This window comes from Rousettus aegyptiacus, unplaced genomic scaffold (assembly GCF_014176215.1).
Source record: "Rousettus aegyptiacus isolate mRouAeg1 unplaced genomic scaffold, mRouAeg1.p scaffold_m13_p_13, whole genome shotgun sequence".
NCBI classification, from domain to species: Eukaryota; Metazoa; Chordata; class Mammalia; order Chiroptera; family Pteropodidae; genus Rousettus; species Rousettus aegyptiacus.
This window is the reverse complement of record NW_023416288.1, coordinates 45220508-45236529: the sequence shown is the minus strand read 5'-3', so window position 1 is coordinate 45236529 and position 16022 is coordinate 45220508. Positions and strand designations below refer to the sequence as shown.

Below are 16022 nucleotides of genomic sequence, written 5' to 3'. Positions count from 1 at the left end.
GGGGCGCAGTGGCAGGGCCCAGGGACAAGCAGAGGGGCCTCTGCCACTGGGGGGGGGGGGGCACCGCTGGGAACGGGCGGGAGGCAGCGAGGCCGCAGCTGACCTGGCGGACGGGGGTTTTCCGGGCGGGGAACGGTGGCAGAGCCTCCCGGGCAGAGGGACGGCAAGAGCACAGGGGTGTGCGACGCGCTGCCCAGCCCGACGCCGGTGTCCCCGCGGCGGGGAGCCGGGGCCGGGAGGGGCTGGGGCCGGGGCGAGCAGGAGCCCCCCCAGGCCCAGCAGGAGCAGCGCGGCCCTGCGGAGGAAGGGCGGGGGGCGGGTGTGAGCGTCCGTTTCAGGTAGTGAAACTAAGCCAGGGAAACCCAGTGACTTTTTCAAGGTCACGGAGAGTCACCCTCGAGCTGCATTTCCTAAAGCCCTTTATGCGTCACACGAAACGGAGCATGAGGCAAAACGGAGCCGCCGCGGAGCCCCGCACGCCGCGATGGGTGTCTGCGGGGAGGACCGACCGCGGTCCCCTGACCGGCTTCCCGCCGGGGGCCGCCAAGCCCCAAGTGCCCTCTGCTCGGTCTCGTTATGGCCACGCGTGCGTCACCCTGGGAGGGCGGTGGTGCAGGGCGTGGGGCGCGCCGGCCGGTCCCCGTTCCAGGACCAGGACCAACACCCGGCTCCCCGCTGTGTGCCGAGGTCCGGGCTGCGGCCTCAGGCCCTGTGTGGTTCTCATGTCGTCCCCGCACTGGGCCGTGGACGGACACGCAGGCTGGGCACGGGGACTTGCTGGGTTCACAGCCCCGGGGGAGATGCCGGGCCAGGACACGGGCCTCTGGCCTGCACCGCAGCCCACGCTCGTGGGGCCGCTTAGCGCCCGCGACACAGAAGGGCTTTCGCGAGGGCTGTCGCCCGCCTTCTCGTCAGCGCAGAGCTGGCAAGAGCTTCAGAGCTGAAATCGTGGCCGCAAGTCTCATTCTCACTGTGGCAGGGAAAAGAGAGGCCTGATGCCCTCCGCGTCCCGCGCCCTGCTGGACGCCGGCGTTTCGGACCCGACGCAGGCCGCGGTGACAGCAGGGTCAGGTCCTGGGAGCTGTGGGCTCACGGGCAGCAGCCCGCCAGCCCAGGCCCTGATGGCAGTGCCGCTGGACGAGCCCTGCAAGGCCAGGGGACTCGGAAGGAGCCAAGGAAGTCGGTGTCGCGTGCAGGGCACGGAGCTAGGAGCCTTAGGGACACACGCTCGTCACCCGCACAGGTCCCGCCGCTGGCACCCTACAATGAAACGTGGACAGATATGAACCCCAAGGCTCAGACAAGACACGTCACTTCCCCAAAGTCACGCGATGCTACCGGATCGCAGATACCAGGGCGACGCGATTCACAATAACACAACGGAAGCCTTAGGCCGATATCGGGGTAATAGACGCGTCACTGTTTTTAATGTAGAAAAGAGACATCGGTTAAGCTAGTGAGTTATCTTTCTTTCCCACATAGTTTCCTGGGACTGGACGCCTTCGGGTGTCACTCATATTTAAGTTGGTGCTGTGCAGGCTTTGGGTTTGGAATACGTCATTTGGAATCAGGAGGATGGACGCTCAAAACGGTCGCACTTGGGCGGTGAGACTCGCTTATAACGACAGGTCGGGAGGTGAGGGTGGAGAGGACAATAACTCCGCGTGGGGGAAAAACGATACACCTGAAAGTTCCCGCCTGAGCCTGGTGCCCGGGCTCTGACGGTGGAATGAAGAAAATGCCGAGGGGCACAGGCGAGTCGGAAGGAAACTCGGAAAGCGAGGCGGAAAAACAGCCCGGGGAGAAGGCTCTGCCGTCCCGCGCTCGTTGCTACGTGGCGATGGTTTTCAAAGTCTTGGCCAAGTGTCCACGAGAGACACAGCCCGAGGCGCCCAGTCCACCTTCTGAGACAAAGCGAAGGTCAGAAGGAATGTCCTCAACAGACCCTGCTTTACATCCCACGACATCCGCACCGCGCCTGTGGGGGACAGACTCCGCGTCGTGCAGGTCCGTTTAGGAAGCCGCTGTGGGCCACACGGCCGAGCATGGCAGCAGTTCCGGCGACCTGAACACCTCTTCGCCCGGAGAGCGGGCGTGGCGAGGGGGCTTCCAGGCTGCCCGCCCCGAGGCCGGGGCGCAGCTCGCTCCAGCGCGTCCAGGGCACCGCGTCCCAGGGCCAGGCTTCCCGGCGAAGGCCTCGTCCCTGCGTGGCTGGCCACCGCGTCCCTCCCAGCGGGCACGGGCACACGGCCACTGAGCGAGTGATTCCGTGGGCCGGACACACGAGAACAGAGGGCACCGCGGGCGGCAGTCCTGGGACGAGCACGTCCTCGTCCCCTGTCCCAGAATGACAGCGCGACGGAGGCTTAGCGAGCCACGGACCTCGCCTGGGCCCCCTGCACGGGTGTGGGGGCGGGGAGAGGGCAGCTCGGAGTCCCGATGACCCTGCCGTGTGCACGGCTACCAGAAGGGCACACGGCGCCGACTTCGGGGTGCACCGCCTCCCATTCGGGGGCGAAATCCGGGGCAGTGGGGGAGCGAGGGCCCCCGGCTTCCTGCCTGCGAGCAGAAGCAGCACCCTTCACACCCCTGCAGCGTGGAGATGCCGGAACCTCCTCGGGCCCACTGCCCGAGTGGAGGAGACCCTGTCACATGCAGCCGCCTCAAGCCTCACGAGGATGTGCGAACGCAAATCATCAGATGACAGAAAACAGAAAAGCCGGGCCCTCTGCCGCAGCCACGCTCCACATGCTCAGGCGGCCACGTGGGGCCGTACACAGATAGCACGGCTCCCGCCGACCCGGGGGCTCTGCTGCGGGGTGCTGACGAGACCCCCATGCCCCCCCATGCTCCCCCCAGCACGGTGCCTGGAACAGGGCCCTGCCCAGTGAACATCGACTCCATTCCCAAGTGAGCCACGTGCCCAGCTCGCCCCCGCGGGGCCGGCCCTGGGTCCTGGGTCCTGTAGGCCACTGTCACTATTCAAATCACAGGGCAACTTTTACTTCCCCTTGGGGACCAGGCCTTTCACTCTGCGGCCAGGGAAGTCGCATTTGCCTGAGGACCTGTGCGTTTTACAAAGCGGGCTCACTGCCCTCTCAAGGTGTCAGCTAATGAGGCAACTGCCACCCCCCACCCAAGGCCCTGAAGCGCCCTGGGGATGTCCTCCATTTCCACCCCATTCCTCCTGTGCTTCCGGGCCCTGGGTGGGTCCCCCTCGGCCTCCAGTCCCCTCCCAGCGACGTGGCCTGCCGAACAGAAAGCTGCAGGCAGCAGTGGGGGGAGGGGGGGGGGCTGGCGGGAGGAGGGGGTGCGCCGGGTGGGCTTTTCCCCAAATGGGGAAGGACTCGGTCCGCCTGGCTGGCCGATTCTTGCAGGATCATCCTCCTCTGAGGAGAAAAAGAGGAAAAAAAAGGCGAATGGTTTTCCTCTTGCTTCTGCTTCTCCTAAGCAAACTGCTTGCCCAATTTCCTTTGCAGTTAGAGAAATGTTCCTTCTGAAAGTTGCTATTTCACACGCTCACAGGACGCGTGGGTTCCGGGGTTGCAGGGGGGTGTTCGCAGCTGGGGGTGGGCCCTGGGCCCGTTTCCCACGTCCCTGGAGGCCGCGCTGTCCTCGTGCCTCCGCTCGAGGACCAACATCCGCTCAAATCAGCAGAGCCTTCTTCCCCGAGCGCGTGGGTCTCCACTGGACCCCAAGGCCAGGCGGGTCACCGCCCCGGAAGGTCCCAGTGGAGGACGGGCTGTCTCCCGGCTCGGCCTGCGGCCACACTGGCCAGCCCCAGCCACCAGCAAGTCCAGGCGCCTCTGTGCTCTTGCTGCGGAATGCAGGATTGAGGAGGCCAGAGCAGCCGCCCGGGCAGGGGAGACACGGGGCGGTCTAAGCGGCCCCAGCCTGGCTCCCTGCTTGCGGGGTAGGAGTGCGGACAGGTGCTCAGCGCTCAGTCCCACCCGCCCCTCTGCGACGAGCTCTCTCCAGGGCGGGGAGGGCGCAGAGGGCCACAGGTGGCCGGTTCCCGACCCTGCGTCCTGGTCCCGTGTCCGTCTGTGCTGGGGGCTCGGGGATGCTCTCATCGGGTGGATAGAGGAAATGTCCCCCGTCCGCAGTGGACAGGAAGCCACCCCGGGGCGCCGGCCCTCCATCACTTGGGGTCCAGCTGACCCGGAAAGAACCGTTCCCGTGAACGGAGGTCGAGGGGCCATGCCCCCCTCGAGCGAAGCCTCCGCGGGGTGCCTCCCCGCACGTGCAGGAGCCTGGACATTTCGACAGTCTCGTTAAGCTTAGGTGTGTTTTTAAATTTAAGTGCAGTACAGCAAAATAGACACACGTGGAGGAACTCAAAATCCGAGCTTTTTAGCAAACAAGTAACGGGACATTTTCTAACATCTGAGTTGGAATTCCTTAAAACGGTGTCAAAAGTGAAAGCTCGCTGCGCTGCCGCCCCAGCACCTGGGGGACCCGGAAAGCCGAGAGGCGCTCGCCACCTAGCGGTGGCTGGGGGCAGGTGCGGCCGGGAGGGGCGGGGCGGCTGACCGCCCACCTGCTCCCCGGCAGGTGTGAGCACGCACAGCAGCCTGGGCACACCCAGCCCCGCGCCCCGGTCCGCCACAGGCTGAAGGACGAGCAGGCTGACCTCGGGGTGGGAAAACCCTTCCCCAGTCACTTAGCAAGTTAAGGCTTGCGCCCAGGTAAGTGCGTTTTATCAGCGTCATTTGCTTAGGGTTTGCTTTTTAAGTATCTTTAAAACCTGGCATTGAGCTGGTATGCCCCTGAGAGCTGTCTGTGCCTAAACTCTTGCTAACAGGATTAGAGGGGGCCCCCACCGGCGGGGCTGTGGGAGGACCTCGCTCTGGCCAGAGTCTTCTCCGTCTCCACTCCTGACCTCTGCCAAGCTCTGCCCTGGCCTGGGCCAGTAGGGCGAAGGGCCCCCCAACAACATGGATGGTGCCGCTTCTTACGGCTGCCCCTCCACCCCTGGCCTCCGGGTTCCTGGGACCACGATTGCTCATGCCTTGGCAGAGGACGAAATATTTCCCTCTACCCTCTTATGCTCAGTGGCCGGGTCTGTGAAATAAACCGGCAATAGATCAACAGGAGAACAAGCATCTAATTTTATCTGAGGTTGAAAAGATTTGCATGGTATGGGGGGACTTCACGGAAAGAACAAAACGAAACAAACAAACAAAAAACACAAAGGAACGGCTGGGCTTGGAGGCTGTTGCAGCATTCGGACAAAGGAGGTCAGGTGCATGCTGGTCCCCCTTGGCTGACAGGTCTGGAGGCCCACTGAGCCCCACGCCGCGGCCGAGGTCTGAGGGCCCGGCCCTCCAGCTGGACCTAGGTGGAGCTGCGGCCTCCTTTGGAGAAAGGCTCCGGGAAAGGAAAGACTTCCCATGTCGACTAGAAGCCTGCTGAAAAGTCTGCCAAACGGACTAGCATCTCTGCTCCAAACGAGGAGCGGAGGGCGCTGACCATGCGTCCCGGTTACGGGCGATGTCGTGGCCGGGGAGCTGCGCAAGGGCCCGAACGTCCCTGGACGACTCGGGCAGCTTCCTGTGGTCCAAGGATTTTAATTAGAGAGAATTTTCAAATGAAGAAGATACGAGGTATTTTAATCAGACAAAAAGTAAATAAATAAAAGTGGGCGAGCTGGGGAGTTTTAAATAAAGAGTCGATCCGAGGGCTTTTGAGGATGAGCTACTGGAAAGAAACTCCAGAGTCTGTGGAAGCGACCCGGAAAATTCTTCTTTGTCTACAGCTTTTTAGGGACAAATACATGTGGTGAGCAGGGAAGTTACGCATAGGACAGTATGTTTGAATTTTGGGTCACCAATTTGAGTGTGTGCGAAATGTCATTTTATTGGCCTTATTAGTTATCTACTGCTGCTTTCCGTTTATCCCCGACCTAGCAGCTTCTAACAGGAGAGACTCGTCATCGTAGTTTCCGGCAGGAGTCCAGGTGCAGCTTATCTGGGTTTCTGGCTCCAGGTGCCTCCAGGCTGCAATCAAGTTGCTTGTTTGGGCTGAGGTCTCACCTGAAGGCTCAGCTGGGAGGCAGTTCTCTTTCGAGCTCATTTACATGATTGTCAGGGTTCGCTTCCTTTCGTGCTGGTGATTAGGAAGCCCAGCGCTCGATAACTGTTGGCAGAGGCCTCCCTGAGACCTCGTCCTATGGGCCTCCCCCGCGGGCAGCTCGCCTCGGGGCAGCTGGCTCCCATCGGGGTGGGCAGGAGCCAGGGAGGGCGCGTCAGCTGCAGGCTGTGGTCTTTTGTGAACTAACTGCAGTGTGACTCTCCGTCAGTCTCATCGCTGTTGCTGTTTTCATCAGCATCACGTTCGAGGTGAGATTATAGGAAACCCCAAGCAACAGATGTCCGGGTCACGCTAGAGTCCACCGGAGCCCACCCTGTGGCCCGCGCGATTCTTCCCCGGCACCTGTAAGGTACGTTCACCTCTCCAAGTGCCTCGTCCCGTTCAAGCATCAACTCAAAGTCCAAAGTCTAGTCAGCTAAGTCGAGTTCAAGTCGGTCACTACCCAGACCTGTGGTTGCTTGGGTACCACTCCTGGGGCACACATCTCCTCATTGGTGGGCGCGGGTAGCAGCTGGCCACGCCCATCCCAACGGCGGAGACACATGCCACGCCCAGGGGTCACTGCTGTCCCCTGAGCTAGCCTTCCTTTCCTACAGGTGGGTCATCGCCTCGGCCTCTCTCCTATCGGCCTGAGGCTTCGGAGGGGCATCTGACCGATGCTTTTCATTCCCACTCTCTTCATGTCCCTGTTAATCTCAGCTGATGGTGTTTCTGCTGAGTTACTAGAGTTTGACGCCAGAGTCAGTTTCCGTGGCTTTGCTTTGGCCCTGGGACTATACACACTTCAGTTACTTAACGATGTGTTCCCGGGGGGTGGGGCGGGGGTCCCTCATGCAAAATTCAGCTCTGTCTGTTTAGGATGTTTACTCCGGTTTGAAGCTGATTGCTCACCTTACAGCTCGTTTCTCTTAAGCTGACATCGCTTACCAAGTTATCAGGGGACTAATTCCCTTGCTTTTCAAAAAATGTCTTATTTTCTCTAGAATGTTATAGTGTGTGCTAGCTTCTATATAAATAGCACATTTAATCCTTTAAAGTAAACACTACATATCCCGAATTCTCTCTTTCTTAGAACGGGCACCCCTATGACTTGATTGACCTTGGGTGGAGTTTGGGAAGACTCCGCAGTAAGGAAATTTTAACGAGTTCCCCTTGTTGACCTGTGCAGCGCGCGGAGGCTGTGGGAGAGACAAGCTCCGCTTCCCGATGCTGCCCCACAGCAGAGCGCCACCGAGTGGGACGATGTCCCGGCCCCTGGAGGGCGTGAGCCGGGCTTCTTGCCAACTGCCCTCCCGTCTGGCAGGGAGCCCAGGCCGCTCTCTCGGCCCAGTCTTGCTCACCTGATTTTTGTTGAATGAAAACACTGACCTTTATGATCCATCAGAAAAAGGGCCGCGTTTTCCCAAACTGCTAGAATGGCTCGCGAAAAGCCATTTAATCTCATTCTTGTGTGTCCGATTGCGAGTGGACAGTGCACGCATTTTCCACGCTAATTTAGAGCAGCCGAGAGGAAGAGCTAATGAGGTGCTGACGTACTTATGTTGCATCTGCCAAGCTCATCCATTAAAGTGGATTTATCTGCACAATTTCCTTTAAATTGCGATTGTGCCCTAGTTTTACGGCAATTTCCTCTGTGTTGTGAGATTATTTTTCCGGACGCCTGTCGTCCGCCGGGCGCGGCGTCCCGCGGGTGACGCACCGGGTCCCGCGGTCGCAGGCGGAGCGTCGTGTGTGTGGCGCTTGCTTGGGCTCCTTCGTGAAATGGGTTTCTGGCTTCTTAGACAACGCAGAGGGAGCTGTCTGTGCCTTGCTGCTCTTTAAAGCAGTTCTGATAGCGCTGCTCAATTTGAAGTTGGATGAATGACTATTTGCTATGAATTCTGATGTTTACTTCTAAATTCTAATCATGTGTGTGCAAAACATGCACGTTCAACCTATTTTTTAAAGATTTACTGTTTGGTCATTTTTCAGCCCCGTTTTCATATGCAATGAATAGTATTTTCTAAGAGGAATTTATACTGGGGGCTGTTAATTCTTCCCCTTGGCCGTCCATCACTCACAAACCCATCTGCACACACACGCATGCATGCACACGCGCGCGCACACACACACACCAGATTAACTACTGAACAATCCTACGTTCACTACTTTATGTACTTCCCTCAGTGTTTTTAAGAGAGCACGTTATTGTTGTGAACAGTCCAAGCGTGCCATGTGAAGGCAGCTGTGCACCCCGCCCCCCCCCCCCCCCCCCCCCCCCGTCGCCCCTGCCTGGTGTCTCCTCTTGCTGGTGGCTCCTCCTGGAGCCTCCGGGCGCCTGGACTCGGGCAGACACGTAGGACTCACTGAGCCGCCCGCCCGCCCGCGTGCACACGTCCACCGACTCGCATTGTCGGAGCACCCTGTATAACCCCCGGAACAGATTTGTCTCCGTGGACAGAGATTTATGTTTCTTCACGTGAACGTGTTTGTGTGGGACAGACACCCACAAGGGGGTCACTTTGGTAGCCGCGTCCAGCTGGCCGGCGTCCTGACCCTCTTCCCAGTCTTCACCAGCACTGTGTATGGTCCAGATTTTCAGTGCTGCTGCTTTTGCAGTACTTTCTGGTTTTTAATGTCACATTTTGATGTCTGGGGCTCCACATGGAAAGGGTCGTGACTGGTGTGAAGGGGGTGCAGGGTCACTAAGGCGCTCCACGCGTATTTGTTTACAGTGAAGGAAAGGTCAGCAACGTGCGGCGCCCCCTGCATGCCTGGTGGGCAGGCTGGACCAGCCCGCCCCGGGCAGTCACGGGAGGCGGCGGTTTAGACGTGTTAACATGGCAAACGGTACCGACGCACTTTAAAGAGAAAAGCCAGGCTACAGAAAGGAACACACAGGACCGTCCCACTCCTGTGTGAAACGCCCAGAACTGATACTGACACGTTAACAGGGTCCACAGCCGCGCCACCCCGAACCAGCCCCACCCCGTCTGATCTCAGAAGCTGAGCAGGGTCGGGCTGGTTAGTACTTGGATGGGAGACCACCTAGGAAGACCAGCTGCTGTAGGCGTAAAAAATAAGAGATCGTAAGCTGACAAGGTCCTTGCAAACTGTGAGGTCAACCAAAGGTTGCCTCACCTAAAAAAATAAAAATAAAAATATTTAAAAAAAATGACAAAATGTTGACAAGGTGTTCTCGAAGTGTAAGAAAATGGTTATTTTTACTTTCTTCTTTTTGTTCATCTCTATTTTCTAATGTTTCTACAATGAACATATATTGTTTATAACAGAACAGTCCATTATAAAAATATGAAAAATGTTTACTTTTGAGACCAATACTGCAGGCTGTGAAACAGAGTCAAGTACAATGGTATTAGAGATCACCTTCCCCTGCAAGAACATTCTCCACCTTTCAGCTCTATGGTACGTGTCTGATATTACATTGCACTTGGCTATTTCTGAACCTATTCATTAGTCCTGGTAAGGAAAGAACAGTAAAGTGACAAAGCAGGCCGAATGCTTCTGAAAACGGGCACTTTTACTCCAGCTGTTGCTGAGATCTTGAATTTATTAAACAACAGTCAGCAATGCTGTTTCAAATGCAAACCACGATACCAGCACGGAATTACGGGGTCTTCCGAAGAAACGTTCTTCGACAGAAGTGATATATAAACCGTGCCTCCTCATACACAAATACGATTTCTTAATTTCAACCTGAGCTCACCATTCATCCCATTACAACGTTGAAAACAAAGACCAATCAGAAATGAGCAAAGACAGCTCCTTCATGCCCTGCGACCGGGCGGCCACGCCGGGCTGCTGTGAGCACAGGCCACGTGCGTCGGCGCGAGAGCCGAGCTCGTGCTGTGCCATCCTGAGGCATCTCACTCACAGCGCACAGGAAACGCCTGGCTAAGGACCCCCAGGGTCCCGCGCTGAAGGGGAAGGACTGGGCGCCCATCTCAGTGCCCAGGGCCCGCTCACTTCCCACAGCCGAAAGTTCGGTTCCAGTTTTCATAGAGCTCCAAGTCGTCCGGAGACACGCTAGGCCGCACAGTTCGGAAGGCGTTTTCGAAGTCCACATAGGCAATGGGTGGCACCTGGTCTGGCGTTATGGTGGTGATGTCGGCGACCCGCAGGCTGCGGATGGGGCCGAGGGACGCCTCTCTGCAGAGCTGCGTGACGTCGGCCCCCGAGAAGCCGGCGGACTGCTGCACGACCAGCGCCACCTCCTCCTCGCTGAGGCAGCTCCGCTCCCGGGACAGCAGGCCCGTCACCATCTGCTTCCTGGCGGCGGCTTCCGGGAGCGGAATGTACAGCCTCTTCGCCAGCCTTCTGCGGGCCGCCTCGTCAATCTCCTGCGGCCGGTTGGTGGCCCCGACCACCAGGACGCGGTCCTCGGGAGACGTGGTGGCTCCGTCCAGCTGCACGAGGAACTCGGTCTTCATCCTCCGGGAAGACTCGTGCTCGCCGTCCCCCCGCTGAGACAGCAGAGAATCGATCTCGTCGATGAATATCACGGCCGGTTGCTGACTCCTGGCGACGGCGAACAGCGCCCGGACCATCTTCTCCCCCTCGCCCACCCACTTGGAGGTCAAGGACGAGGCGGAGATGCTGAAGAAGGTCGCCCCGGACTGACTGGCGATGCACTTGCCGATCAGCGTTTTGCCGGTCCCAGGAGGCCCGAAGAGCAGGATGCCCTTGGGGGGCCCTCGCAGACCAGTAAAGATGTCTGGCCTCAGCATGGGCCACACCACCACCTCCTTTATGGTGGCCTTGGCAAATTCGACCCCCGCGATGTCGTCCCAGGTCACTGGGGGCCCATGATCCACAATCTCATTCATGATCAGTTCAATCATCTTCGGCTCCACGTTCTTAAGCCGCTCGTCGGCTGGATGCCCCGGACCCGCAGGCCCAGCGCTGTCGGGCTTGCACTGCAGGCCGCCGCCCGGCTCCCCGCCCTCGTGCTGAGGCACAGGGGGCACGAACTTGCCGAATATCCCTCGGGACCTGCTGGCTCCCAGAGACTTCTTCACGCCACCATACGAAGGCCCGGATGCACGCAGGGGTTGGCGGCACCTCTTGTGTTGATCTGCCCAAAACTGTTCCTTCGCAGTTTTAAACGTGGGCAGGCCGCTCTCCTCTCTCTGGCCGTCCTCTTGTGTTTCGCCAAAGGCCTTACTCGGTACCGTGGAGAAGGCGTCGGTGGTGCCGGACACGTGGCCAGCTTTCCTCTCTCGTGGGTGAGATGAGGACACACTCGGTCCTGCGCTGGCTTCTGGGGACCTGCTATTTTCCTTTTTGACATTTCCAAATAATGGTGCGGCACGAAACTGTGCAGTGGCTACTTCACCAAAACGTGCTGCGGATGTGAGGTACGTCTTTGGGGTGTCCGTCACCACAGGTGGCTGGGGACTCTGAGGGCCCATCAGAGGTCTGCTCCCGGGGACGTCTCGGGGCCTATCTGGACCGGGAGCTGAGGGGGGACACCGGCCGCTCTCCCCAGAACCACCCCGAGCGCTGAGCTCAGCGGGATGGGTGGTAACGGCCTCTGCGTGGACCACCACTGGCGCACTGGCAGGTGCCCGCTGGGCGTCCCGGAACCTCCTGCCAGCCTGCAGCATCTCCTGTACGGGACTCATTTTGAAAACATTACTGACTGACAGTCCAGACTTCCACCTGTCACTGTCTGTTTGCTGGGACCTTGCTAAAGTGAAAACGTTTTCTGCGTAGTTATTCAAGCCAGTTTCCACGTTGTCGGAATCGACGATGGCAGAGTACTTCTCCGCGTATCTTCTGAACAGTCTGGCGGCGCAGGCCTGCGAGAGCTCGGCGCTGGCCAGCGCGTACTGGATGCGCAACATCTGCGCCCGGTAGGCATCTGCCTTCTGCCCGGCTGTGCACGTGCCCGACATGATCGCAAAGCAGTTCTTCCGCCATTCACTCAGGTGCACGGACCTGGAGCTGGGCGCCTGCATGTCAGAGGCTCTACAACAAACGACAAAGATGAGAAAGAATCAGTAATAAGACAACGAAGATACAATACTTCAAGATACTTTTTAAGTCTTAGCTCATCTAAAGGAAGGTACACTGACTCTTTCACTTACAAGGTAAATTTATAAAAATAGGCATGTGCAAAGAAAAGATTTGATCATAAATTTCAAGCATCCAAGATGTAAAATATTAAAGACTTGACTTAATAATGCTTCGTTACAGATTAAACTATTCTAGCTATATAAGAATTTCCCCAGGCATTAGGGAAAACCATCATAAGGTTTGGAAAAGGATTTAAAATTAACCAGCAAAAGAAAAGCATACAAAGAACAACGGAACTACAGACAGACAAAGCGAAACCAGCCGAGCCCTGGGTTTACATCTGGTCTCCGAGGAGAATTAGATGAGGGGTCTTAAGCGAGCCTCTTATTATCGCCGAGTCGTCTGCAAAGTAGAGAAACCATTATGAGAACCCAGTCAAATAATGGACGTGAAAGGCTCTGAGAACTGCCACATCAGCCCCAGTGCACAGATAAAGAAGCCGAGCCTGTGGCGAGGAACTCGGTCCCAGGGCCGGCCGGCACAGGTGCCGGAATTCGCACACGAGCAGTCCCCCAGGGCAGCGTGCACCTCACCGTGCACACCCAGGGTCCCAGCAGCACGGGTCATAAATATAACCCAGCGTCATCACGGCCTGTTTTTAAGGACTTACTCATGACTGAGCACTTAAAACAGGATGCCCCAGTATCTCTCACATTTTCCCAATTTCGCATGAAATATTAAAAAGTAAAAATGTCATAAGAAATGAAACACGAGAACAGGCTAAACAATCTGACAGTAAAATGCTTTTGTTTTAGATTTCTTCTCTCGTTATTTTTATAACCCTTACAGTAAGCTAAAACTATTTTAACACAATTTACATGAATGTATTATGTTGCTGGATGTGTAATCCACAAGAAAAATTTGTAAGAAAAATTTTGTTTCCTAAAGGTATTCCAATAAGGTAAAAACCAAGAGCTCGTGTATTTAAAAATATTGACCTTCCAAATTACCTGTAAATACAGCTTAATAATCACTAGGTTTTCTTAGCCATATTTCACATAGCTCTGTGTCTCCCCTAACACCCTCCAAAAATCCACCACGTCGCAGGTAGGTGTCCACAGGTCTTTGTTGAAAAGGCCCTCAGAGCCAGAAATTCTCATCTGCTTAAAGCTATAAAGCTAAACAGCTGAAACAAGCCAGCGTCTCCTGACCCGCAGTTCGCCCGCTACCACTACACCCCTCTGTCTTATTTCCACCTCTCATGCAATCCTGGAAATGGGGAGTTTAAAGAGAAGTGAACTGGACAACAGTCATCACAAACCTTCCCATTTCTGTGACCATCCTCTTCCTCTCCGGGGCTTTGCCCCACGTCACCGGCTGCCACCCTTGGAGTCCTGAACCAGCGCAGAGGTCTGGCGGGTGCTCCCAGACTCCTCCTCTTTCCTCGGCCCTTCACCTTTCAACACCCACTGCCCAAGTCTGAATTCTTCCTATCAGCACAGTTGCTTGTCCAACACACATGGACATGGATGACAAACAACTGTGCAGTCAGCGCTGATCAATGACACAGCCACTGTCCTGGGTACCATTTCCAAGTCACTTTAATCTTTACGGCATTTCCCAACTCTAAAAGTTATCCTTAGTTAGCACTGACATACGAACTACAATTCGACCATTTTTATTGATAATTCTCTGCTTATTGTAATAATTTGTCTACTTAGATGGTTTCGCAAAGAGGAAGCGTTTCCCACTACATTTCCATTCTCCCAGGATCCAGGGCAGGGTACTCATCCCAAAGAAAGTCATTAAAATACCGCCAGAGCGCCTGCCATGGGCCAGACCCTGTGCCGGCCCTTTATAAAGCCTTCCACATCCCCAGAGGCAAAGCGGCAGAGGTCGCAGATGGCGGCTGGCCAGCGGCCCTGACCTTGGCGTAAATGCCTTCACCTGTCTCAGGGGCACTAATTCTAAAGCGCTCAGCACTTAGCAAAGGCTCCATCAAACGTTACTTAACCGTCACAACAGCCCCGCCCGAAGGCATCGCCCCCTCTCCGGCCACGGGGTTGGCCGCCCGGCCTCAGGTCCCCAGCTGAGCGGGGCTGGGCGGGGGGCGGCCGGTGGGCAGAGCTCGGCCCCCGGGGCCCCGCACACAGACCGACCACGCCGCCGCGGGCGCAGCGGGTTCGCGCGGTGCGAGGCTCCGGCGTCGGTCCGGCCGGTACCGGAGCACGGGCCAGCATGCGGCTGCGCCCCGACAAGGTAAGTCACCTGAGCCGCCCGGTACCGGAGCCCGAGCTGCCTGGGTCGGGATGCAGCTGCGCCCCGAGGCCCCGCCCCGACAAGGAAGCCACTGAGCCAGCCGGCGCGGGGACACGCCCACTCCCGGACACGCTCCAGGCCCCAGCCCGCGCCCAGCCGCCTGGGAAGCGCCACGCCCAGCCGGCCCCCCGGGGGCGTCTGCGGAGGCCGCGCCGGCCCCTCCGCGCCTACCTGCCGCGTCCCGGCTGCGGTTTCTCCACGCTCCGCGCAGACCCGCAACCTCTCAAAAGCGCGCGGACGGTGTGCGCCTGCGCGTTGCTGACGTGCTCGGGCCCGGCCGTGCGTGCGTGCGTGCGTGCGTTCGGGCGGAGCAGAGCGCGAGAGGGGGCGGTGCAGACGCGCGTGGGGGCGGAGCAGACGCGCGGGGGGCGGGCTCCGGGCCCCGCGACTGTACACAGCTGACAAGCGCCCAAGGAGTCGCGCCAGCTGTGCGGCCACCGGGGTACAGAACGTGACCTGGCTGCCTTTCATTGCGCAGGGGCTTCATTCTTAAAGTACTCCGAAAGAAGCACGCAAGCACCGAGGTGAATTAATTCAGAAGCGCTCACCTGGACTCACCTGAGCGGCAGCCGGTCCGGGGTTCCGAGGGCCATGCCCCTTCCCTCTGCTGCATGTGTTCTCAACAGGACGTCAGTGGTTGGGAGGTACCTGTGCCTCACCCGCTGATGCAAAGTCGGCGTGTATTTTTAAGACAGAATACGGGAATTAGAATACCTGCTCTGAGTCCTGCAGCTCAGATCCACCGGAAGTCAGCGCATCCCCTTTCCCGCCTCAGCTCCCCAGGGCACTTCCCTGGAGGACTGAAGAACACTCGTTATTACCTTAGGCTATGGCTTCAGAGAACAGAACATTTCAATTAGTGAATTGAGCTTTCAGATCAACTAACAGAATAGCCCCTAATAGCGACTAGGGTGGTATTTAATGTCGTATCACATAAGAAGTCTACTAGTTGGCAGTTTCTGGTCTGATGTCAAGACCCGAGGATGTCACGAAGGACGATCTTTCCGTCCTTCCATTCTGCTGTCTTGTCCCTGTGGATTTTCCTCCCTAGACCTCTCACCTCCTTGTTCCAAGAGGGCCTCCACCATCCAAGGAACGCAGCCTCACACAATATATTTAAAGCAGGAATAAGAGGCCAAACTACAGAGGCACCAAGCCCCCTGAATACTTCTCTGTTGGAAGGAGGAAGCCATTTCTCAGGATGCACTGGAGGCTCTCCCCGCCCTCTCTGTGGTTACCCTTTCCCGAAATAGTGACTGTCTGGAGCGGGCATAGAGAAAATGCCTGCTAAGGAGCAGCAGACACAATGGCATCTAAGTGGCTGAAAATAACCCATCCTCTTGGTGGCGGTCCTACTTTTTATGCCCCTTAATTTTTTTACTTACGTCTTTAGAAGTTGCAGTCATCTCCAAGGAAAACTTGTATGTCATTAAAGCATGTGAAAACAGTTCCTGACAGATACCAGGCACTCAGTAACCAGTTGTTGAATAAATGAATGCTGTTTAAAAATATCCAAGGATGTCATATCTTCAGCTTTTGGAAAGGAGAAGTCCACATTACAGTAATCAGTTCGGCACACCATAGGACAGGAC

The 16022-nt window shown here is 57.2% G+C and overlaps 1 protein-coding gene and 1 long non-coding RNA gene across 9 annotated transcripts; one reads left to right on the top strand and one right to left on the bottom strand.

Moving 5' to 3' along the window:
* Positions 1–9374: 9374 nt before the first annotated feature.
* On the bottom strand, positions 9375–15915 carry FIGNL1 (fidgetin like 1). 8 transcript variants are annotated; one of them, XM_016147935.2, is made up of 3 exons: positions 14602–14690; positions 12450–12513; positions 9375–12063 (listed from the first exon to the last, which is right to left on the bottom strand). In XM_016147935.2, the coding sequence occupies exon 3, from the start codon at positions 12051–12053 to the stop codon at positions 10056–10058; it is 1998 nt and encodes a 665-aa protein (XP_016003421.2). In that variant the 5' UTR covers positions 12054–12063; positions 12450–12513; positions 14602–14690; the 3' UTR covers positions 9375–10055. The 8 variants fall into 8 exon arrangements, with proteins under 8 accessions (XP_016003421.2, XP_036086410.1, XP_016003422.2 ...); XM_036230517.1 differs by having other exon boundaries at positions 12416–12513; positions 14602–14689; XM_016147936.2 differs by lacking the exon at positions 14602–14690 and adding an exon at positions 13433–14119.
* Positions 14149–15939, top strand: LOC118610725. The gene is made up of 2 exons (XR_004953974.1): positions 14149–14370; positions 14909–15939. It is a non-coding gene; the product is annotated as an uncharacterized LOC118610725 (long non-coding RNA).
* Positions 15940–16022: the final 83 nt, after the last annotated feature.

Coding starts and splice junctions, on each gene's coding strand:
- FIGNL1 (XM_016147929.2), bottom strand. CDS start 15,043: ATGCAGCAGAGGGAAGGGGCATGGCCCTCGGAACCCCGGACCGGCTGC. Junction 12,064..14,978: donor TGCCGCTCAGGTGAGTCCAG/GTGAGCGCTTCT, acceptor CGTTTGTTGTAG/AGCCTCTGACATGCAGGCGC.